Source organism: Phaethon aethereus, assembly GCF_964289735.1.
Source record: "Phaethon aethereus genome assembly, chromosome: Z".
Classification (NCBI taxonomy): domain Eukaryota; kingdom Metazoa; phylum Chordata; class Aves; order Phaethontiformes; family Phaethontidae; genus Phaethon; species Phaethon aethereus.
The window spans coordinates 42,912,100-42,937,141 of record NC_138577.1 but is presented as its reverse complement, the minus strand read 5'-3'; the positions used below and the strand labels follow the sequence as shown (position 1 = coordinate 42,937,141).

Here is a 25,042-nt window from a genome sequence, read left to right as displayed (position 1 = left end):
TTTTTGCTTTTTAAAAATGTCTGTGATCCAAACATCACCGTCTAGTATTTTTCTCACTTCAAGGCAGTAGATTTGCAAGAAATGGGAAATTCTAAAAATGTCTAGTGACAAAAGTTAAATACATAGAGAGTAATCTCTTTAACAAAAAGATAAATATTACTTTATTAATGTTGACTTCCAAGTAAAATGATAAAAAGAAAAATTATTTTGATCCTAAAATTATTTCAGTTTCTTAAAATGAGGATTTTTTTATAAAATAAGGAATTCAAATAAAGACTATATATACAGGAGCATGTGAAAAAACACAAACTTTATAGTCTCTGTGGCTACAACAAAAGAAAAAAAATTATAAAATCAAATCCAAGCTACTTTCTAGGCTTTTTGCATGGAAGGAAAGACAGACAAGCACAACCTCAGAAAATTTAAAATGTATTTTTGGTACCTGTTGAGTATCATGGTATTACTTTGGAAGTTTTTAAGAGAACTTTTTTCTCCAGTAAATTTGGAGGAAAGAAATCTGATTTTTTCTGTCACTGTATGCATGTTTCTGTTACTATTGCAGTTCCTGGAGTTACTGCAAATTAAAGCAGGATTAGTCAGTGACAATTGCACAACCAATAGATATACTGACTGTGTATGCACAAGATCTATCTGAAACCCTCCAAAACGTAGAGCAAAAGGCCATATGGCAAAATGTATGACAGGTATTTTGGTATCTTTAGTGAGTGTATTTGTCATGTGTAAGACAAAAAAATTTGGATATATTTTACTGAATTTTATAATTGCCCCGTTCTGGTTTTTTGCAGTTGTCTGAAATATGGTATCATGGGGGAACAGAAAACAGAAGATCAATCGCTATGCTGATGCGGAAAAAACAGTTTTGCACATCTTATTTTTTAACATGTATCAATCATGGTCATCACATCCAAATCCAAGCCAAACAATTGTACAATCATCCTCAAATATACTTTTCTGTTTTAGGCAAATATGAGAAACAACAACAAATTACAGCATTATTAAAATACTCCTAATTTAAGAGTACACAGAAGTTATAGACAGAGTTTCTTATTATTTCTAAGATGTAAATAAATATTAAGAACCCACCATTCTGACTAATTTCATAAAAATGTATTGATCACCGTAATGACAAGGATGGCACCAGGTTCAGCACTAGTTACATGCAAAAAAAAAAATCTTAGTTTTCCAGTGTTAGCTATCTTGTAGGAAAGGCTAAACCATGACAAACTGCAAGATTTTTTCCCCATTATTTCTGCATACTCCTTTTGCTTCACAGAAAGCAATCAAGCAGCATGAGTCAGTAGCATGGAAATTATGAAAAGCAGTTGAAGAACCACAAAATTAAAAATTAACATTGCAGAAATCCATCAATGTTGTTGCTACATCAATGCTACTAAGAAAGAAATTAAGAGAAAATAAGTAGATGCATATAAGTTAAGAAACGCCTAGGAATATTCCAGGTTATTCTAGGTTAACTTTGAGAATTTTAAGCTCATGCACTCACAAAGAAGAGTTCACCAACAACTCTCTCTTCCAAAAATTCATTCATATCAGTAACACTGAAGCTTTGTTTATGTTTTTTATAGAGCATGAATCCCCTAATGGGGTATCAACTTTATGGTTGTCCTAATGCTGGACATGCGAAACGCAAACATTGCGAATGGCTTCCTGATATTTTACATTCAAATAACTTTAAGGCTGTCTACAAAAGGATGAGTTATCCTACAAAAATACGTAATGGTGGGGGGGAATCGCACACATACCAAAGTTTTAATTTTTTTCTTTTTCCACACAGTTGAGCAGTGGATCTACACTTCACTCAGCTGTGCTACAGGCATTTTATGTACACTCAGTCATGACCGAGATGGTTACCTTGGTGAGCTTGAGTAATTCTGGGTAATTTCCAAAAATGTGCTCTGTTTTAATACTTAGTGGTGGTGACTAAATGACATTGCTCAAGTTAAAAATGATAAAAATAAATTCACTAAACCAGAAAGACCAGCATCAGTATGGAAAAGAACCCAGCTTTGGTTATAAAGATTAGCTTTTACAGATTCTTTCTTTCTGAAATGCCTGTAGACAAGCAATATAGTAGTAAGTTGGAGGAGGGAAAGAGGGAGAAACCCACAATATTCAAATACTTACTATTGGTGGAATCAGAATTCTCAGGCTGAGAATTTTAGGTGCTGCAAGACATGACAAACCTTTAAGAAAATTTATCCCACCTCCAAGGTTTATTTTAAAAAAATGCAGCAAAAAAGGTGCGTATGATTTTGGCTCTAAGTGTAAAGTATAGCCAGGTATCTTCAAAAGCCAAAGCATAGTATTTTACACTGAGGGGCTCAAAGAATCTGCTATATTTCTAGATGTCCTCCTTCATCTGTGGGTCTCCTTAACCCAAGCACAGGAAAAAAAAAAAAAACAACTAGGAAAACCATTTAAGTTTGGGGAGGCAACAGAAGGCAACGGAAACAAACCTATGAATCCATGTTTCTGGACTCTTTGGAAACTTGGTTAACGCCAGTTTTCCAAGATGCAAATCTTTAAGTGGATTTAAAGTGCCAGACAGTATTAATTCTTTCCTACAAAAGATAAAATAAATTTGTATGAATAAAAGATGTAATCTGAAAACAGAACACAAATCCCAATAACAAAGAGCATGGCATTTCCTTTTTATCGTAACAGGACTTCACCATCAAACTACAAGAGTTTAAAAAGCCTTTGGTGGACTAACCCATTTGACTCTGTTCTATATACATGCACCCTCTTCAACCTGGCCCAATAAAATAAAACTATATCAAAGAACTTTATCTTAATATGAATACAAACAACCCATCAGTTCCCAAACCTATCCAGATATCACTGAGTCAACTGTAGTTGCATGTGGCTCTCCATCACATTTTCTGTTATTAATCAGAAAGCCAAGGATTTTGGGCTGTATGTAACACCTGTTGAGAATAATGTTGCTTTTACCTGCACACTCTAAAAGTATCTTAATAACACAAGCAACTTTTTTGGTTTTTTTATTTTTTATTTTTTATTTTTTCTTTGATAGAAGGACTGTCAATAGGGTTACATATATGACTAAACTTTTCTTCTTGAAATTAAGCCCTTAGATCATTCCGTACATCTGAAAATAAAGCCAGTTTTCTATACAGGCTTTCCCCCCATCCTCCTTACTTTAGTTTTTAGATACGGCTCGAGATACAGCAGCAAGGATCCCTACATTTAGAAAGAAGTCGGAAATATTCTGTATGTGTAGAATGTTTTTCAAACTCAGCAGGAAGGCCGAGATTGCTAAATTTACTTACGAGTAAAACAACTTCTGGTTTAAAAAAATAAAAGAATTTGCCCTAACAAAACTTGGTGTTCATCCAATGCAATCCTTCCCAGAGTACCTCCAACGCAGACATAGCAAAGTGAAAGTCTGTATTTATCTTTCTTGCCTTCTTTGCACAGAATTCCCTGCCCCACACCCTATTCTTCTTTCTAGCTCTTACTGCCTGTCGCAAGCCTGTTTGTAGATCACCAGCTACCCCCAGGACATTAGTCTCCATATCCTGTTCTCCAGTGGCTTTGAAGTAAAGATACAGTAAGTTCTAAGGATACCATTTGCAGACAAGAAACATGCTACAGAAGTCACAATTAAAAACTATGACTGCAAGAGGGAGAAGCAATTTTAGCATCAGTTTGGTGTTTTGGTGTGGGGCATTTTTTGTTGTTTTGGGTTGTGGTTTTTTTTGTTTGCTTGCATTCTTTTTATAATTTATGGTTCATCATAATGACACATGTGGCACCAGGTTCAGCAAGAGGAACACTACCAGGTGAAGAGCAGATAATCAATTTTCTGACACGAAAAAAAAAACAAACCAAAACCCAAAAGACTGAAGGGTACAGGGAGGAAATACACTCTGAAAAAAGTTGCCATCCAATAAGAAGTTAAAACTTCTCTGCAGCCTGACATAGAACACATAACGTGTACTTAAACTTATGGCCTAAGTCTCAAAAACAAATTGACATATTCCTTAAGTGTGAGCACTTACTGTCATTTTCTGTCTGTTTTGAAAGTTTTCAGTAGGAAACTGACTCTACCTGTTAAGTTGGCTTTGTATTGCTTTAATTGAACTGTATACACACAGTCAGAACTTAATGGTGGCAACACTAGCAGTGAGCAACAGATTATTTCGAATTCAAAAAAAATGGTGAGATGCATACATCTAGGCCTAGACCCTTATTTTGCTACTGAACCAACAGCTGAACAAATTCTTAAGGAAGTTTTGCTCCTGATATCTACTGCAGTCAGTAGAGAACTACCTGCAGAGACCAGAAACATCGCTACCATGACATTTGTTTTTTATGTGAATCAAGTTCCAGCATGTTTCAGCTATGGATGCTTTTAGCAGGTGCTCAGCAGGAAATCCAAGTATACCAGCCAGGAGCAGCAGACTGACCAGATTGTTCAGTGCCAGTGTGTTGGCTTTTGCAAAGCAGGCAAAAGAAAGACTCAGGGAGTATCAACACTGGAGCAGGTGGAATAATTGCCCCATTACTGCAGTGCAAAAGGTGACATCTTGGTAAAAATCACTTACCATATGGACAATGAAAGAGCAGCCTACATCAGTCTAACACTCAAAACAAATGCATGCACATATTTAAAGATCTGGAATACCAGGCCACCTTCCAAAATCTAAACTCTTGGTCAAGAAATTGCTCTTTCTATTTTAAAGCATTAACTGTAAATAGTAGGCTCACACATATTTACTCTTAAAGTAAATTTACTCTTTTGCAAAGTTGAGGAATATTACAGACAGAATTCACTTTCACTGCTGTGGCAGAAAATCAGGTTTCCATAGATTTTCAAATGAGAGATCTTCCCATTCAGAAGTAAGGGACTTCAATCACAAATATGAATAAAGTATCATATACTCCCAAATAAACCCCTTTCAAGCTTTTTAAGGAAACATCCAACTTGGGATATATAATTTCTAGCACACTTTTTTGCCATGTGAACCACAGATAATTATTCAGCCTTCAGAATTCTAACTCCCATAAAAGATAATCTTAAATGATTTTGACTTGCCTTATGTTTTTGCTGACACCTTGGAAGTCATTGATATCTGATAGGAAAAAGTTTGACTTTTCAGAGTGTCTTGCTACCTAATATCTTTTGACTTTCAATCAATTGTACATGCCAGCAAGTACATCAGCAAGAACAAAAACACCTCTGACAATTCCTTTACAAAATTTTGGTAATTTTAACTTGGAAGATTTTTCAGCTTCTAAAAACACAGGATAACTGAAATTCTGATTAACTGCAGGTGTCTTGTTGTCCATTAAGTATAACAGGGATTTCCCTCCGAGTTCTAAGAAGTGACATGTCTCCTATTCTTTAGCATGCCTTCCTACACCACGCAATTAGCTCTTGCTCAGTCCTTATGGTTTAGGTTATAGTCTCTGTCCTTCTGTAGCTTCCCAGTCACATCTAATAAAAATAAAGAAATCAAAGACAAACATATGCAGGCATGTTACAATTGTTTAGAACAGCTCCAAAGTCAAGATAGATGATCTATCTCTTCCCAGCAGGGAACACATTTTTGAAGTTTTATGTTCTCCTGTGCTTCATTAACCAGATAGAACCTTCTATGACTGTCAGCTAAGCTCAAATGCTCATTAGCCTTCCACACCGCCACTCCAGTCTTCTTGGTCTGTCAGGTCCTGTCTCCTTTCCAAGGAAGAGACCTCCTTTTCCCACTCTCAAACAACCTCCTTCCTGTATCTTCAAATTCAGTGCTATTGAGTCAACCACTATCTCTGAAGTTCTCAGCAGAGAATTCAACACAGGAAAAAAGAATTATTCCAGCCTAAAATGAAAGACTGCTATTCAGTAAATAACACTTTTTATTTTTTAGGATACTTAGAGTCCGTAATGTTTTTTTACCATCAAAATAAAGCAGTGAATCTGCGCGTGGAGAACATAAGATGAATCTGGCGCGACAAACATCCTCTAGGCAAGATGAAAACAACCATCCCACGGCAGAGCCATCATGTTCTGTAAGTACAGTGCAAGTCCCACACAATTAGTTCCCAGCTTATACTAGCTCAGAATAAGGATTTACCTCCCGCATCTGTGCGGAACACAATCTGTCCTCTATGACTGTATATGCCACACATCTGGCTAGCTTGACCTGTAATCTACTGAAGTAGGACTTGCACAGAATAGAAGCTCAAATGTGGTGCAAATTAAGGGCCTAGCCTTCAAAAGAGCAAACTCCCAGTGGCAGCCAAAACCAATGTAGGTTCAGATTCAGCACAGCAGTCCCCTGGCTACAGCAGGCTTGGTGGTAAACTCCACAGCTACTGACTGGCTAGTGTTAACAGCTTCCCTCTGAATGCTAAACAGAGCTTCAAAGACAGACAACCAATCAGGCCACTGTCCAAGAACTTGAGAAGCAAGGCCACCTTTTGTAGTGATTTGCATACTTTGGTAAACCATAAACATCATAAAAGATAAAACAATCCTCATCCATATTCATTAACATTTTTAATTCCACTTACAACTTTGAACTACTCCTCTCACAGAGAAAACTCTTTCAGCTGTCAGGCAAAAAAAGCACCAGACTGATAAGGATGGATGCATTTGCATTAAAAAAATCCACAAAACCTAAAACAAAAGCATGAATTCAGTTTTAAGGACTGGAAGATTATACTACTGTAGGAGCTCTAGTACCTACACATGCTCCTAATTCCATTTTACCACTTGAAAGCTACGCAAGCTATACATTTTCATGAGAGTAAGCCCTTTGCTATCACTTTCATCCCCCTTTCTTAGACCTGAGATGCTAGAAAGATATAGATCACAGCAGAATCCTTCAGAACTACACCAGCAATGAAAGAAAAAAAAAAAGCAAAAGAACCCCAAACCCTGAATTTCCCATATCTAGGGCTGACAGCTACCTGCAGCCATCATCTTTCTAGGTCATTTTGTTAATTTTTCCTACCACAATAACGCACCTTAACTACAAAAGGCCTATTTCTAATGAGAGCCCTCCTACACACTAACATACAATTTTCTGTCAGCCCTTCTAAAACTACTCCTTTAAGACTGTCTCCACTCTTACCTAGGCAGCAGAAAGAGAATATTACCCCACCTCTGAGATTTACACAAAAATTATCAGACTACAGGGTTGCGAAGAACTGTTGCTTCTAGCCTCCACCAAGAGCAAGGAGGTAAATTCCTGCTCCTTCTCCATAATGACTCCTGGATAGGTGCTGCAGCATGACCAATGGTGAAGCTAGACTAATCCCAACAGGTACATGAAAGGAGCAGGGTTGGGTAGAATGTGTGTGGGATAAAGGATAGTCACCTTTCTCCCCAACTCTTGCAGTGTATCTCTTGAGGGTTATTCACCTTTGATGGGCTGCACTGGTAATGGCAGCAAATTGAACTGTTATCTCAAAAGGACTCAGCTACAATATTCAGAGGGGTAATATGAAAACAGCGAAGATGGCAGCAGACATCAGTTGGGCAGTACGTGATTCAGTGAAAAGGATATGCCCTCTAAAGGTTAGAAGTGGCCTTCCTTAACAGACAGAAGGAAAAAGAGGAGTGATAGTTCAACAGGACTTACATCCCCCCAAAATGTGCACCAGACATGTGCCTTCGCATGCAGCAGTGTAATCTTTAGCTTGCACTACAAAAGAAAAACAACCAAACAAACTCACCAAAAAAGAAAAAAAGGCAGTCTGAAAGCTATCTGCAAGCATACAGGATAGATTTTTAACATTCCTTCAGTACTCCTTAACTGAAAAGCTCTTGCTGTGCCACTAATTACCACTTAAAACCAAGCTTACAGCTGAGTCGTACATAAGGCCCAAGTCTTTCTGATGTCATTCGCTGAATGTAGCATACCTCACGTTCCAAGCAGTGGTGAAGTCAGGGTTCAGCAGCAGCAGGGTACACGTGATATCTATCAGCTCTAAAACGATTGAACAAGAGACACAAAGATTAGTAATGATTCACACACAGCAGCGTTCTCTCTGCACTCCACTCCACTCCCTGTCCTTCCTCAAAGACTCTCCTCTGTGGGCTGCTGTGCCTATGGATGCCCACCTCTGCAAAACACTGCTCCATATCACTCCAGAAGACAGGCTAGCTTAATTTAAGAGAGAGTAAAATCAGCCATATCCTCCCTTTTCATTGTTTAAAATAATGGACTTCTGTCTTGCTAACAACTCACATGTAAGAAGTCTGCAGCTAGAAATTTCTGACCTCTACCTGTACTGCTATAATCAAACATACAGTATGGCCTCAGCAAGGGACAGCAATTACACAGAATCCTTGAGTATTTAGCGATTTAAATTGTAGACACACTGTACATATCATAAAACCAGAGAATTCTTCAAAGAAAATCCAACAATTTTTAAATAAGTACCATGAAAAATATACCCTACTATTTCAGTACAAGTCTGAGCTGCAGATGGCTGCCGTATACTATACTGTTACAAAAAATACGTACTGTAGAAAAACGCTGTAGCTAGGAAAATGAAACACCATAACCATGAATTCTGATCACAAAATAACTCCACTATCTAACTACACAGAAAACACTTTAAATACATTCTAAAGTGACAGTCTTGCCTCAGACTAAGGTTTTAAGACTAATTCAGTAAAAAAAGAATAAACAGAACATTTGTTTGCATCCCTGCATTTAAGCACTGCGCAGACCGTAGATATATGTATTACACCGATTTTTAACAATGTCATAAAAACAAGACTGAGGTATATATGGTTGCTGAGAATGGAAGAGTAATTGCATTGTAACCTCGTCTTTCCTTTTCCCTTTGCACTCCACTGTACCGTTTGAGCAGTTTGAGTCCCACCAGGGTAGAAGTCAGAATCCATGAGGCATCTCCACTTACTCTTGAGATACTAAGGCCTGTCACTGTGCTGGCTCCCTTAACCTCTGCTCTCAGGAAACACAGCATCAGATCAGTTAACCTGTTCTCAATCATGATTCTTAAATTTACATGGTAATTTTGCAACTGATAAGAAGAAACCTGCTTCAAAACAGAATGTGACTATCCAGGCTTTTACTGCGAAGAAAGTTCGGCTACATTCTCTCCTAATCACCTCGCATTTAACATGTTGAACAGATTTCCAGCAAATAAGAGGCACTTCATTACATTTTAAGGAAAAGGCAAAAGAAGGTACCTCATGGAACTAGATCTCTTGTTAGTGCAGTTAATATGACTGTAAAATGAAATTTAAAAAAAAAATCACTGATGGAGCATATTAATTCAAAATGCAAAGGAACATGGCTTCATGTATCTTGGTTAAAAGATTTTGAGAGAAGTTAAGTACTAAGTGGCTCAAAAAGTGGAATACCTTTGTATATTACTATATGATTACTCATTCATTTATGTCCAACAAAGTAATTTTTTGTTTCCCAATATGTTCCCGCTTATGAGGAACATGTTATGCTATTATATAATGCAGGAGGAAAAAAAAATTCTTTAGTGTACTCCATTGATTTTGCACTAAGCTGTTATGGTGATATTTTAAAAATTACCTCAAGGAACTAACTTAACTTTCTATTTTCATGTTTAGTTGAGGTTTTTTTTTTCTTTAATGAAAGATTTCCTTTTAAACTCCTCTTTGTTGCAACGGAATTAATATCTCTCATTTGTGCAAAGCTTCTTCCTAATCTGCTGTCTAAATGTAAAAAGCTTTTTCTTTGAATTAGCCAATCTCTGAACCAGCAAAGTACTTCAACACCTATTTAGACAGATGAATTGCTCAATTGAAATATCCAGGATTACTCACATATGTAAAATTAAACACCTACTAAGTGTTTTGCTGGCTACTGTTTCAATTTTACATTCAAAAACTTCATTGGCAACATTTAACAAAACACCAGTTTTATAAGGTTAGATTTACAGTAAAAATTGTGAGCTGTCATTGTTTCATCCAGATTTGCCATTTTACCTGCTCAAAATATCAGCATTTATTAAATATTTTTTAAAATATATCAATTTTACATAACATGAATATGCATAATTAAATGCTCTGATTATTCTGCTATTATTACCTTGTGTCATAAACAACACAAATTGCCTTTCAAAATGCAAAAGTCCAAGAGCTAATAATAACTCTTCCAAGGTAACATAAGTCTTCTTTATGTCAACGTAAATGTCAAATTCACAGTACCAACCACATGGCAACTGCGAGTTTTTTCAATTAAAAAAAAAAAAAAATCAGAATTGCAAGCTTTGTTGGTAACACAAAGCAAGGCTACATACCTTTATTGGGTTAATTGCATTTTTACCCCATCCAGACAACTTTCTCTCCAACTGCTGATTATTTACAAAAACAAACAACACATCCTCCAAGCCCCCAAAAAACATAAACACAAAAACCTTTAATACTAGCTTCTCCCCTAGACAAGAGAATTCGCTTTAAGTTATATTTAATCTAGACTTCCAGCAAATTGCTGGCTTAGCGTAATTTTTGAAATATTTTATGAAGAGTTCAGAGCACCAAATCTAGGCTGATTGACAATTCTCATGGTGAGCTTTATTTTCAGCTGCTTATCACTTTGCCGAGAAGCCAATGGGCTGCATCTGAAGGTTTCAACACTCAGTTATGGTAAGTATCAATGCAACAAGACTGTGCAAGAAAAGAGATCTGTCTGCAGGACTTTTTAATTTGTTAGAAGAGAGAAAGGTGTTTGTTATAGGAGGGAAAGGTAAATGAAAGTGTGCAATGCATTGTAAGAAGTAGAGACGTAGCAAGAGCTGCAACAGAGAACAGGATTAGAGGCAGCTCTGAACTGTCATTAAAAAATCTGAACTTTTGAGTGTTGGATTTTACAAATACAATAATGTTTTTAGTAATTATTAGGTAATACCACTGTACATGCTATGGTTGACAAGACATACTAAGGAAGAGCTTATTACAGACTAGTTCCATCTTTGAATACTTTTTAGAAACTGTTTTTGTAGTCTACATGACTCCAGTTAGAAGAATATAGTTCATTTATCCTACTAAGTCATGATTTCCAGTTAATACGTCTATTCTGGTAATGTCAAAGGTCTGGAAGAGCACCAAATCAAGCCCAATTTAAACAGAAGCTTGGCTACTATTTTGTCCGTTTTCCTGTTACAGACGTTCACTGTATCCTCAACATTATCAAAGGAAAGAAGCAGACAAAAGGGAAATCTCAAAGCAATAGCCAGTTCTTTCATGTCCATGTATTTTGATGCTTTGTGCAACAGGTAGCAGATGAATATTTCATGAAGTGGGGATTCTGAGCCAGAGGTGTCAAATGACACAATTTTAGGAACCCCTGAGCCACTTTTCAACAGAAAGTCTTGTGACAGATCTGGCACACAATGACAGTACTTGCCAGCTAGTTCCCTCTGTGCCAGCATCAAAAAACACCTTTTATTTACAATTTAAAAGTACTTTCTGCTAGATACATTTTATGCAAACCTATGATGCTATCACCATAGGTGCTCACAACATGGTTGGACTCTATCATTTTAAAAGGCCTTTTCCAACCTAAATGATTATACGATTCTATGAACATGTGTTCCTTTTTGTACATTAAGGTTTCCCCAGCTCCAAAAGGACAAATATGATAATACAGTTTTAGCTCATTTTATATTGTTATATTTTTATATTTATATTTTAAAATATGGCTGTATCCAGATTTTTGTTTTGTAAGTGTATCACACTAAGACATGCTTTTCAGAAGAGTGTTGTAAAAGTAGAAACACAGATTTATGGGACATAAGGATATTCTGGGAGTACACACAACAACATATAAAAAGAGGAGAAGTTTGTAGGAATTTCAGAAAACTATCTCGTTATAATACAACTAATACGCATGCATATTGTTTCTCAAAAAATACTGGAGAAAAGATAAAAACATATTGCAAAATTAGGATTTCTAAACTGGAACAATAGCAAGAAGAGAAGCGTCCACGACTCTGGATTCCAAGATACCACCTTATTCAAGAATCCAAAAGAAACCATAGCTTAGACATCTGTCACAGTTAAGTTATCAATGACTGACTATAAAGTCCTTCCTTCCAGGATCCTGCCAGAAGAATATCAGACACAACACCTGAAAGCAGACACTTAAATCAGCATGCTGTTTTTCTTCTCTGTTCTATTTAAAATGGCTTACAGTAATTCGAACAACACAAAAGAGGTAACAAGAGACTACATTTGCAATCACTGCTTGTTACAAGCATCGATAGAATATGCAATTGAGTTTTGCAGCACTAATAAACAACTCTATCCCATTCAGAAGAAAACAACTACCTTGCCAAACTCCAAGCATGCACTTTTGTCTATAAAAACAAATTTGAAGGAAAATCCTTAGGATATTTCAAATGTCCAGAAAACATAACATCACTTGATAGAGTATGCCTACTTACACCAAATTAGAGACAATTCTGTAAGTCAGCCTGGAAAAGACTTCCATCTTCATTCCTTCCACCACTGCAGTTCAGTGTCTGCTATAATTTCCTATCAAATGTGAAACTCATTTATGGTAAAACATGGAGGTCCTCATCATGTTTTACAGCTGTGACACAACCTCAATACGTATGAAAATGCTGTAGATGACCTTTTTCTCACATATTTTAAACTGACTTTTATAACTGAAGAAACAAAGGGGAATGGAGTTTCATTTTCAAAAGAAGAAAACCAAACAAGTCTCAACAAACAGGCAGTAATCTAAACTTCATGCCACCCCAGTATTTACTGATAATGTTTTATGATATGCATTTTGAGAGGAAGGGTTCTGCAAGGCTTCATCTGGGAAGGAGGCAGTGACACTCTTCAGGAAGTCAGTGCACAGTACTGTCCTGGCAGAACAGGCACGTGCCACAGTGTCACCGCAACAAAGTGCCATGAACAGAGCAGGGTGGCAGCACATTAGCACCCAGCTGCCCTTTAGCTAACAGCTATCAGTGGTCTCCAGCCTCTCAGTGCAAGAGTGACACAATCAGTGATCTGTGTTTTGGCTTGAAACCATTTTTTTTTGTCTGTGTGGCAATTTCTAGAGGAGAACTTTTCTGTAACACTTGAGAACAAAATGAAAAGTCCCCCTGCAGAAGGTCTGCAGCATAATCAAAATATACCTTACAAACTCCTACCTCAGACCTGGAAAAAACACTGCAATGAAAACCTTTGGTCTTGCTAAGATTGCCTGTGCTAGCAAGTTTGGCTCTTTAAACGCTAAAATTTGTTTCTGGCTACATGTCAGAGTCAACATTATTAATATTCCTTATATTAAAGCTCTTTTTTCTGAATTTTATAATTGTCTGCATTATAAATTCTGAATTTGCAATCAGATCACAACCACTGGTTTCTATCAGAACTCAATGCATCATGCCACTTGGTGGCAGCTATCAAAAAAATCCAGGTCTTAGTAGGTCCAACCATAAACCACGGAGACAAAATAAAAAATGGAAGTTACTTATGTTAGAAACACACAGACCCTAGAAATAGAAGTCTTTTAAAGATGTCTGCAATGCAAAAGAATATGCAAGAAAATAAATTATGTGAAAATAAAAAATAAAGGGCAATATGAAATTTACAAAGTCCACAAAACACTTTTCCTAGGTGTCCTGGTTTCAGCCAGGATAGAGTTGGTTTTCTTCACAGAAGCTGGCGTGAGGCTATGTTTTAGATTTGGGATGAGAAAATGCTGGTAACTTGCTGATGTTTTGAGCTGTTGCTAAGCAGTCAAGGACAGTCCAGCTTCTTGTGCTGGCCTACCAGCAAGAACGCTGGGGGTGCCCAGGAAGCTGGGAGGGGACACAGCCAGGACAGCTGACCCAGGCTGGACAAAGGGATATTCCATACCATACAACATCATGTCCAGCACATAAACTGGAGTTAGCTGGGGGTGGGAATTGCTGCTTGGGGACGGGCTATCGATCGCTGGGTGGTGAGCAATCGCTGTATTGGGAATCACTTTTCTTGTACATTCCTTTGTCAGTATTATTATTGTTGTTATCATTGTTGCTTCCTTCTCTCTTGCTGTCCTATTGAACTGTTTTTATCTCAACCCATGAGTTTTTTCCCAATTCTCTCCCCCGTCCCACTGGGGGAGGCAGGGAGTGAGTGAGCGGCTGCATGGTGCTTAGTTGCTAGCTGGGGCTAAACTGCAACACTGGGTAATCTTATATCAACATGACATCAACCCTCTATTGGGGGGAAACACACAAAAAAAATCTGTTATGACAAAAAGAAAATACAGACAATCAACAGGTCAGTCACACACAACAACACATAAAACCAGTTCAACTTTCTTAAGCTACTCTTTTGAACGGAGAATTAACTCCAAGTATCAAACCAGTACACTCTAACACTACTCAAGGTACACAGCCAGCACTGGACGACTGTATGTTCCCAGGGGAATGGGTTCCTCTCTATCATCATCTGACTTGCAAAGAAGTAGAAAGTTCCTACATATGAACTCTCCCCATCAATTAGAAGGCAAGTGTGTTCTTGCTCAACTTACAAACTCTCTCTGCCATTTAATGCTACTCTTTTTAAAATGCCCACGTTCTGTATTCACCTGTTGGTAAGAAGGAATTAAAGTCTATTTAATAATGCTAGACCTTACATAGTGGTGTTGGGTTGACACTGGACTTTATGATCTTAAAGGTCTTCTCCAACCTTAATGATTCTGTGGAAGGCTGCAATAAGGTCTTCCAGGAGCCTTCTCTTCTCCAGGCTGAACAACCCCAACTCTCTCAGCCTGTCCTCACAGGAGAGGTGTTCCAGCCCCCTTATCATTTTTGTGTCCCTCCTCTGGACCCGCTCCAACAGGTCCATGTCTTTCCTGTGCTGAGAGCTCCAGAGCTGGACGCAGGACTCCAGGTGGCGTCTCATCAGAGCAGAGTAGAGGGGCAGAACCACCTCCCTCAACCTGCTGGCCATGCTTCTTTGGATGCAGCTTAGGATACAGTTGGCCTTCTGGGCTGCACGTGCACATTGCCAGCTCATGTCCAATTTTTTACCCACCAGTACCCCCAAGTCCTTCTCGGCAGGGCTGCTCTTGATCCCTTCATCCCCCAGCCTGTACTGATAGCTGGGGTTGCCCTGACCCAGGTGCAGGACCCCACACTTGACCTTGTTGAACCTCGTGAGGTTCACATAGACCCACTCCTCAAGCTTGTCCAGGTCCCTCATTGCCTTAAGGATGCTCCCTTGCCAAGATTCACTAAAGACCTCAATCTTCTTCCTCCATATCATCCCTGAATACAAAAGAAGCTCAAATGCACATTTATAGACTCATCTAACACCATCTGATCATCCCTTACCCTACACTTCAATGAGGGGAAATGCACAGCTGGCTTCATCCACTTAAGGTGAAAGAGACTATGGAAATAAAAAATTAAGAAAAGCAAATGGCAGTTATGTCAAGAAAAAGTTGTTACTAACCAGACCCCTTTTCCTGATAGACATAGACCTACTCTCAAAACCTATCTGTTCAAGATGGTACAGCATGTTAGTTCTATGATGACTAGATGCTAGAATCTGCATCAGATGTCTGCTAGCATCACACTATTTAAAACAATTATTTATCTTACTAGTTCAACAACCAACCAGGATTGCTATAGCTGCAATCAGCACAACCCAATGGATGGTGGCTGTTGGATATGTTCCAGGAGGGGAAGATAGTCCAAGACAGTAATTTTAAAGCACAGTGGACACAGCCAGTGCTTTACGGATTAGGTTAGTTTCATGCAAACAGAAAAAAATTAAAATATGGTAAGAACCCCAAATTGAAACTCAGGTGCATGTGAGATACTAAAGATCTGAATTCTGTGAGTGGTCACAGGGTGTTCTTCAATAGAAAAGCTATCCCTCTTTCTGGGACACAAAAACGCTAAAAATGCCATAGCAGGTAGAAGATATTAGAAAGAAGTCTCAAAAAGAACAAGAACAAACGCCAGAAATAAGACACTGAGATAAGCCTAGAGCAAAAATTTTTTTTTATGCTGACTGCTATTTAGACAAGACCTGAAACCACAAACAAAAAAATCAGTTTCGTAAACTACAGTTACCCTTTTTCATTCTTACTCTGAACAGAACACTTTGTAAGCAAATACCTCCTACGTCACACCTGTTTATAATTCTTAAAAAAATTTCAAAATAGACAACATATACTAAAGTATTTTTCATGCATGTAAAAGCAGCTAAAAACCAAACCAAACCAAAAAGATGAAAAAGGAAATAAAGCTTTACAATTACCAAGTTATAGGGACTAATGATTTCTGGTACCCTTATGACTGAAAAACACTGCACTTATTTCTTACTTTACGTCCACACATCACCACAGGTTTCCTTCTGACTCAGGAAAGCAGGACCAAATTCCTTCTGTAAAGATTAACATCACTTCCCTAAATCACTCGTGGGAGTTAAGTCACCCCCCTCTTAACTCCTCCAGCTTGGGCAAGAGAGAAAACATTTGCATTTTCAACCAAGCAACCCTACAACTTGTTTAGGTTGCCAAGATGCACAATCCAAATCCTGCCCTCCCCCCGAGTAACACTCAGTTCTTTCAGAACAGGTTAAACTGGCTTTAATAAGGGCCAGTGTAGTGTCAAAGAAGGTAAACAATCTGGACAAGGGGACTGAGTGCTCCCTCAGTAAGTTTGCAGATGACACCAAGTTGGGTGGGAGTGTTGATGTACTCGAGGGTAGGAAGGCTCTGCAGAGGGATCTGGACAGGCTAGATTGATGGGCAGAGGTCAACTGTATGAGGTTTAACAAGGCCAAGTGCCAGGTCCTGCACTTCGGCCACAACAACCCCATGCAATGCTACAGGCTTGGGGAAGAATGGCTGGAGAGCTGCCTGGTGGAAAAGGACCTGGGGGTGCTGACTGACAGCCAGCTGAACACAAGCCAGCAGTGTGCCCAGGTGGCCAAGGCGGCCCACAGCATCCTGGCCTTTATCAGGAATAGTGTGGCCAGCAGGAGTAGGGAAGTGATTGCGCCCCTGTACTCGGCACTGGTGAGGCCTCACCTCAAATACTGTGTTCAGTTTTGGGCCCCTCACTACAAGAAGGATGTTGAGGTGCTTGAGTGTGCCTGAAGAAGAGCAATGAAGCTGGTGAAGGCTCTAGAGCACAAGTCTTACGAGGAGGGGCTGAGGGAACTGGGGTTGTTTAGTCTGGAGAAGAGGAGGCTGAGAGGAGACCTCATCGCTCTCTACAACTACCTGAAAGAAGGTTGTAGGAAGGTGGGTGTTGGTCTCTTCTCCCAAGTAACAAATGACAGGATGAGAGGAAATGGCCTGAAGTTGCGCCAGGGGAGGTTTAGAGTGGATATTAGGAAAAATTTCTTGACTGGAAGAGTGGTCAAACATTGGAACAGGCTGCCCAGGGAAGTGGTGGAATCAGCATCCCTGGAGGTGTTTAAAAGATGTGTAGTTGTGACACTTCGGGACATGGTTTAGTGGTGGACTTGGTAGTGTTAGGTTTATGGATAGACTCGGTGATCTTAAAGGTCTTTTCCAACCTAAATGATTCTGTGATAAATAAAAAATGTGCATTAAGAATCACATCAGATACTGTTCTAACTGGGTAACTTACCATCTTTGTTCAGCCATTGTTTTCTTTCTCTGTAGAGGAGAAGTTTATTGTGGACGTATGGCAAAAGAAACTTGACACACCAACTCTCCACACCCAGCTTGTTTTCTATCAGGACAATAGGGCTCCGGTTATATCTGGCTTCAGGACAGGGTATTAATCCAATTTCATCTCTTAAAAAACAGAAAGAAATATAATTAAACTTATTTCCAGTAGATGCCAATTATTCTTCTCAATCAAGAAGACTGGCAATGCTTCCCACCCAGTCAGTCCATCATTTTTTCCCCTGTTTGCACTGAAATCTGTACTCATTATCCTCAATTCACTTTCATGATTCTTGCCGGACTGTAGGTACAATACAATGCATTTTCAGAAAGCCATTCTCTGCAAAACTCATGCAGTATATTATTTTGGCAAATAAATAATTAAAACGTATTGTAAGGCATGAATAAAGGTTTAAGTTGAACAGAAAAAGGAAATGTATTTTACCTCTCTACAATTTATTCAAACACAATATAAAAGCCAGTTGTGGTTTTGAGTTAAGAGTCACTACAAAAATTCTGTATTAGCTCCCCAATGCTGTAGTGATAGAAAACAAGAAATGTTTTAAGACTTGGTGATGACTCCAGAAGTAATAGCCATGATTAGATGAGGTAGCATAAATTTAAAATCCTTTAATTGTTGTCTAGGAAGTTTCCTTTCAGTGATTCTGGCTCTTCTCACCTTAAGATAATTTGAAAAATTTTGTTAGATTTTCTCAAAGATCCTAAATGAGGAAGGCCCCTTTTTTGTATTTTTAGATTATCACCTACGCAGTTTAACTCAGCTGAATTAACACAAGTGTGATGGACATGCGATGGAGTTGTAACAACAGCTACTGCAAGGGAAACAAAACAAGTTAACAAGTACAGGCATCCAAATGACCCAAAGCTACCCAGGTGTGCCCTGCTGCAGCATGACCAGCTGCTCTGAAACCAAAGACAGTACAAAAGAAAATCACGTAGACAGCAACGTGTGGGTTTCCACATGTACATTTCCATTTTTCCCATTCTTTCTTCTCCTATGCAAGGCAGCCTGCTGAGCAAGGGGCAGATTCGAGACAGAGACACCAGCCTGATTAAATGGCAACTTCATATGAGAGGCTTTAATCAAGACTTTAAAAAAAGTAAAATAGTGATGGCCACAAAAATTCATACCAGCAAAAAAGCAGAAGAGACTCAGCTGTTTAGTTTCAAAGGGCCATACTATGTTCTACTTTTTCCTCAGCTTTCTCTAGTGCATAGGGAGGTTGGAAGTTGGAAGTTTTTTTCTTAAAAACAAACACGTTGCCAAAAATTCACACTCATTTGAAAAAAGCACAACATTATTTTATACTTTCCATTATGCACGATTTCCCCACCAACTCCTGTTTAGTGGAAAATTTTGTTGCTGAGGAAGGAGATCTTCAGATCTCAGGCAGGGAAAAAAGGTCTCCTGTAATCTCAGATAGAAAGCGAATTCTCTACCTTAAATATTCTCAATACAAGGCCTACAGACACATTCCAAGCACCCCTGCTGCTCTAGTCAACACAAGTTAAGTTATTCAGGAAGCTGGTCAAATTAGACCTAAAATGACATTCCAGCCTACTTCTTTTAACATGGCACCTTATAGCCTTAAGTTTGTACTTACTGCTGGCTCCTTGCTTTTACGAATGTCAAACCCAGTCCTTGGCCAAACTTTGCCTGGCCTTACCATAGAGACATACAGGTCCCCACCTGCAATGAAGATGCAGTCACCCACAGCTTATCCCTGTGAACTACTGCAGGAATTTACCACTATTGCTTACAAACAGTACACCAAAGGTAAACAGCAAGGAGAGGGGGGATGGAAAATAATACATACATCCACACCTACACTTCTTACCAAATGCAAAAAGTCTGACTCAGGTGAGCTAGTTTCACAACACTGTTTCAAACATGCCAAAATGACAGATAGGTAGAGTTTGCACAGAGCTGACAAGTCAGCCTGAAACACCCCAACTCCAAAATGTACTCATCTAGCCAAAATCAACAGAGAACTAGACCACTGCATAATGAAATTAACCAAGATACTGTGCAACACAGAAATGGTTTATCTGCTAATTACGCAGTTTTTGCTAAGATGCAAACCAGGACTTGTCATTTGGTAGAAACTTTGTCTCCAACACCCTGGTATTGTTTTTGATGACCTGTGTGGTTTAGAAATTGTATGTTGCGTTCAGTTCCTGAGAAGGAAGAGAATTCATGGTGCAAAATACCAGGAGGGCAAATTTATCTAAGGCGGGGTGCCTATCTCATGGCCAAAACAATTCATTCAAACCACCATCTATTTCCGCTCCTGAAGGCCCCTCAGATCTGCAGAAGGAGCAAGTAACAGGGCAGGTCTGTCACCCCAGGTGACAGTGCTTGAGAACACCTGCAGTCTCTGCTCCATCATGTACCTAAAGAAAGCTTCTGCAGCAGGACTTGCATGCAAGTACCACTAAATTAGTGCTTGTAAAATGAAATGACTGAAGTACCCTTCATCTTGCACAAACTGCCCCTGGCCATGTGACAGAAGACATGCTCATTCATAAGACAGGATTGCCAAAACTTATTGCAGGATGGAGGATGCCTACATCTAGGTCAAGTGACATGTGCAAGCTGCTCACAATACTGAAGGAGACACCAACTGAGGGCTGCTGTTTGTTGGAGTTATGTACTATCAGAAGCACCATCTACTATGAAAGTCAGATTTAATTTCTCTCCCTAGATTTCCCATTTTTCTGATACTGTCTCCTGAATTTTTGAGTTATTTGGTGCTTCTACATTTATTTTCCTCAAAGCAAGCACCACAGTCACATTCCAAAACCTGCATGAATTATCTCTGTATTTACAGAATACCATGCTACTTAGCATTCCTAAAATACCTCATGGAAGTAGACAGAACTTAGTGGAAGATTTTAGCTGGGTTATCATGAAGTCTGCAGACATTACAGAGCTTCTTCAACCTCTGCTGAGACCAGAGAAGATGTGCATGATGAGACCTATGAGAACATGGAACATCCAGACCTGGTCCACACTGCAAACCTCAGCAATGGAAGAAGAGTACTGACAAGCCGTTGCAGGACCTGCTCCGAGAACCACAGTCTGTCAACTAAGCCATTCAATGGCACTCCCCAAAAATAAACCCTAGCCAACCTACTTTAAACTTTTAAAACAATGATGATACAAAAAAGGACCTTCTTTTGCAAAACCGCAATACCACAGTACTGCTAGGGAAGGAGGCATTTCTTGTGATGCTACTGTGATGGGTCCTCAGCTATGTGAAGGGTGGAATCCAGTCTGATTTTTTTCTGGTAGATCATCTTCAAAATAACCCAACCTCTCCCCAAAGAATTAGAGAGAGGATATTGAGTAACAGCTGGGAGATCTTAATGAGGTACAATCAATGGATCTGAACTATGGTTCTACTGACAACAGAGATGGGATCCAAGTAGTTGAATATTTCTGCAATTATAAACAGCTTTTAATACTGGAAAACAATGGACAGAGCATGGACACTTGAAAGGTGTATATTTTTACATTAAAATGAGTCTCATTAAAGGGCTACATGTCTAATGAATGTACAACATTTGAAAGGTAAGGAAGAGGAAGCCTAAATCCAACAAGTTGAAATTTTTTTTTCCTTATGCAGTTCATCATATACACATGATTCTGGTGTAGAATTTCAAATAATTAATTTGTGTGTTATGATTAGTCATCATCTCAGTGGTACAACCTCATGAACGAAAGAACAGTAATATATTCCTGAAATCCAAAGTACTTCTAGCCAATATTTGCTCTGAAGAGGCTATAAATTTGACACTTTCACTCTCTAGGACTTTCCTTTTGTTTGCTCTCACATTACTCTCCACTTGATTTGGAAATTTCTGCTGCAATAACGAAGTTCTGCACTGATGACCCCTCTCACTAGTATTACAAGCAAATTATTTTTACTTACTATTGGCATATTTGGAAGTATCAAAGCTGCACAAAAGTATTAAACAATCTAACAAAAAGAATGCTGGCAAGACAAATTTCATCATCAGCTAAGAGTAAAGACTTAAAGGAATATGTTCTTTTTGAATCCCCTGCAGAGAAATTTGCAATCACATCAGCAGAAACCTTGATTCAGGGTTTCAAATCTAACAAAATGAAGTCTGCTATTTTTACTACATTAAGAATGTGATAAATTGAGACAGAAAAAAGAAATTATCTCAACTACAGTGACATAAGTGATTCTTGGCAAACCATAAATAGTATCCTCAGATTTTGTACACACATGCTGGGCTACTATCTAAGAGTTCATCTTCCCAATTATGCCAACTGAATTAATGTACTTCTTTGACAAGTGAGTCTATTTCTGCTTGACTTCATGTGCAAAAGAACAGCAAAGTTCAAACAGCAAGTAGACATTGATCTGCTCACCGCTGGTGATCCACTCAGTTCCAGTGGGACAGCTCACGTATATGACTTTATCAGGACCTATGCTTGTAGGAATAGGTAAAAATATATTCCAGTAAATTTCATAGCCTTACAAAATTGAAAACTAGCATGCTGACACAGTTATCCAGCTGAAGAAAATGAAGCTATCACCAAGACAAGGCTAAAAGAACTTTATGTTGTATATTTAGTTAGAAGTAAACTCAGCTTAAAAAGATGTACTTTTAAGTCTTGCTGCAAATTTAATTCAAAGCAAAAAAAAGGGAAACAACAAGCCAACATTCTACTTAATCTAAAACTGTATTTTTACATGCTTTTTACTGTTGAGCAGAGAAAACACCCCCTTTAAAACCTGCAAAATTGTGAACCTGCCGGAACAAAACACCCATTCTGACAGATGCAAAAGGGGCAAGCGAACACACATAACGGACAACAAGTGCTGAAGAGAGATGAGTAGGGGACAGAAGTATGACATATGAATAGGAACATTACACAGCTGGCATATCCCTTATTTTTAGTGGAGCCAGACAGATGCCATGTAAAAGAATTCAAACCTGGATCTGTGACACGAACAGGCCATTCAATTCAAGAGGACATCATCTGTCAGGGACAGCAGCTGGCTACAACTGTCTTGGCCACCAGCAGGAAGATCCTCTGAGATACATGAAAGCATCTAGCCAGCATGACTGCAACCTGTTGCTCTAGAGGCAGAGAGGCATCGTAGCAAAAGGCCCGCAGTCTACTCTAGCTGTGCACAGTCCCATTTCAATTACTGCAGTTCAGAAATCTAAGAGTTCCTGCTTTTTATACTTTAGGGGGTCAACTAGCAGTAGCGCGTGCTTCCTCACTTGAAGCATGGCACAGTGCATCAGTCTCAGACCACACAACTCTTGTAGCCTACTTTCATCTCTGAAAGAAAACTGCAACAGCAGCGTATTCTTCAAAAACACAAGCTCGAACTTTGCTACCAATAAACAATTACGGCGAAGGAGTAGGAACTACAAAGAATCAGAACATTCATTCACAAATACTGGCTGTTTACCACACATTATGCTTCATGACCTAAAAATGAAACTTCATGGCAAAATGCAGTTCTTTTTTAGACATCATCCATATGCTGTATTTTAAAACTTGGCCACCCACTCAAGTTGCTTACTACATTTATAGAAACATGAGGGTATTCATTCTAATCCTCTCTTTGCTTCAAAGAGATAGATTAAGTGCCTGTAAAATTTTCCTACATAGTTGCTTACCATACCGTTTTCTGGGACAGATTAATAGGCCACCACCTCAAAGACTGCAGTGTTTCTGACTGACACAAATATACTGTACTGATGTTACTATGTTGTTATCCATTATTATGCTACCTCATTCGCCCTAACCAATATGGAGTGTACATAAATAGATAGAAAGATGCTTCCATAAACAGTTTATGTCTTAAAACAACAAAGGATGGGTAAGGAAACAGAAACATGGGAGGTGCCTAGATCAGGGTCTCAGAGCTGGTCAGCAGTGGAACTGAAAATAAAACGCAGACCATCTGACCCACAGATTGTTAGATAAACCTGATTCTCACAAGACAGCAATAACTGTAGTTTGTATTTACAGTCACCCTGTTTGTCTCCTCCAAAACAACCCACAACAAAAAGCACTGGCATCTCTATCAACAGATAGAGATTTGAAGGTGGCATTCATCAGACAGTGGTGTTTGTACGAGAGTGCAATTCAGGAAGGTTCAATCCCGAGATTTGCTCCCATCGGCACCAACGCTCTACCTCAGACACACACACAGACCCCTCTCCCTTCAGTGGGGCTCGGCACGCCTGACCCATCCACCGGCAAAGGTCAACCCCATCTCGACTACGCTACGAGTTTAATGCTGCCAAACCTCAATTCCAGTGCAGCTCTTTTAAGAACCGCTTCCCAGTTTTAGAGGCCTTGCCTGTTTCCATAACTAAGTCCTTTGCACGGTTTTGCTGGCGGGCCGGTGAAGCAGCCCGCGCCCGGCGGGCCACGCGGGCGTCCAGCAGTTACTCTTGACTCCCGGGGCAGGAACGTGGCGTTATCCAGAAAAGGAAGAGGCAGCAGAGAACACGTGTGCCATCCGCGACCTGACCCCATGGAGCACAGGTGCCAGGGAAGCCGCCCGGCGCCGGCTCTCCCGCTTGCAGGCAGGCACGCCCCGGGGAGGTGCCGCGCCGAAGCCCCTGCGTCGAGTGAGGAAACCCGGCCGGTCCCCGCGGCCCCTCACGGCGTGACCTTGGGCCCGGCACCCGGCCCTGACGAGCACCGCGGCGCGCCGGGCGACCCGCCGCGCCTCCGCGCCCCGCCAGGGACCCTACAGTCCCGCCCGCCCGCCCGTAGGTGGGGGAGCGAGGCCGCCGCCAGCCGAGAAGCACGAACGGGGCTGAAGGTGAGCAGCGCTCCCGCCCCGGCCCCGACCGCCGCCGGCCCTCGCCCCGCTCACATGTGGGGGTTCCGCTGGAAGGCGTTACGAATGTCCTTCACCACTCGCTGCACGAGCACCGCCACCTCCTCCGGCGACTCGGCCATCTTCCACCTCCGCAGCCGGCCCTGCCGCGCCGCGCCGGGCGGGCAGAGCGCTTCCGGGTCAGCGGCCCGCGGGGAGCCGCGGGTAACGCGCGGGCGGCGGGGTGGGGTGGGGCGGGGCGGCCTCTCGTCCGCCGCAGGGCCTGCCGGCCGGGCTAGGGCCGCCGCGGCGGTCCCGCTTTCTCCGTCAGAAAGGGCCCCGGCCAGGCCCCGGGAGCGGGGGGCGGCGGTTGTAAAATGGTCCCGGCCGTTTGCGCAGGTGGAAGGGCTTTCCTCCCGGGGACAAATCGTTCTGAAGGGAGGCGGGCGGAGGTGGTGTCGGCCGTCGAAGGAGGGCTGACCTGACAACCGGTAGCCGGACGCGGGAGGGTGC

General features: G+C 40.3%; 1 protein-coding gene across 2 annotated transcripts in view; it reads right to left on the bottom strand.

Annotated features, from left to right (window-relative positions):
* Positions 1–24,678, bottom strand: part of PTAR1 (protein prenyltransferase alpha subunit repeat containing 1) — a gene marked incomplete at its 5' end in the record, with an annotated part of 33,187 nt that extends 8,509 nt beyond the window's left edge. Inside the window, 4 exons of one of the 2 annotated variants that reach the window (XM_082013132.1) lie at positions 2,496–2,600; positions 7,928–7,994; positions 17,641–17,810; positions 24,587–24,678. In XM_082013132.1, coding sequence (XP_081869258.1) covers positions 2,496–2,600; positions 7,928–7,994; positions 17,641–17,810; positions 24,587–24,672 — 428 coding nt within the window. The remainder of the gene's footprint in view (positions 1–2,495; positions 2,601–7,927; positions 7,995–17,640; positions 17,811–24,586) is intronic. The other variant, XM_082013131.1, reaches the window with a different exon arrangement.
* Positions 24,679–25,042: the final 364 nt, after the last annotated feature.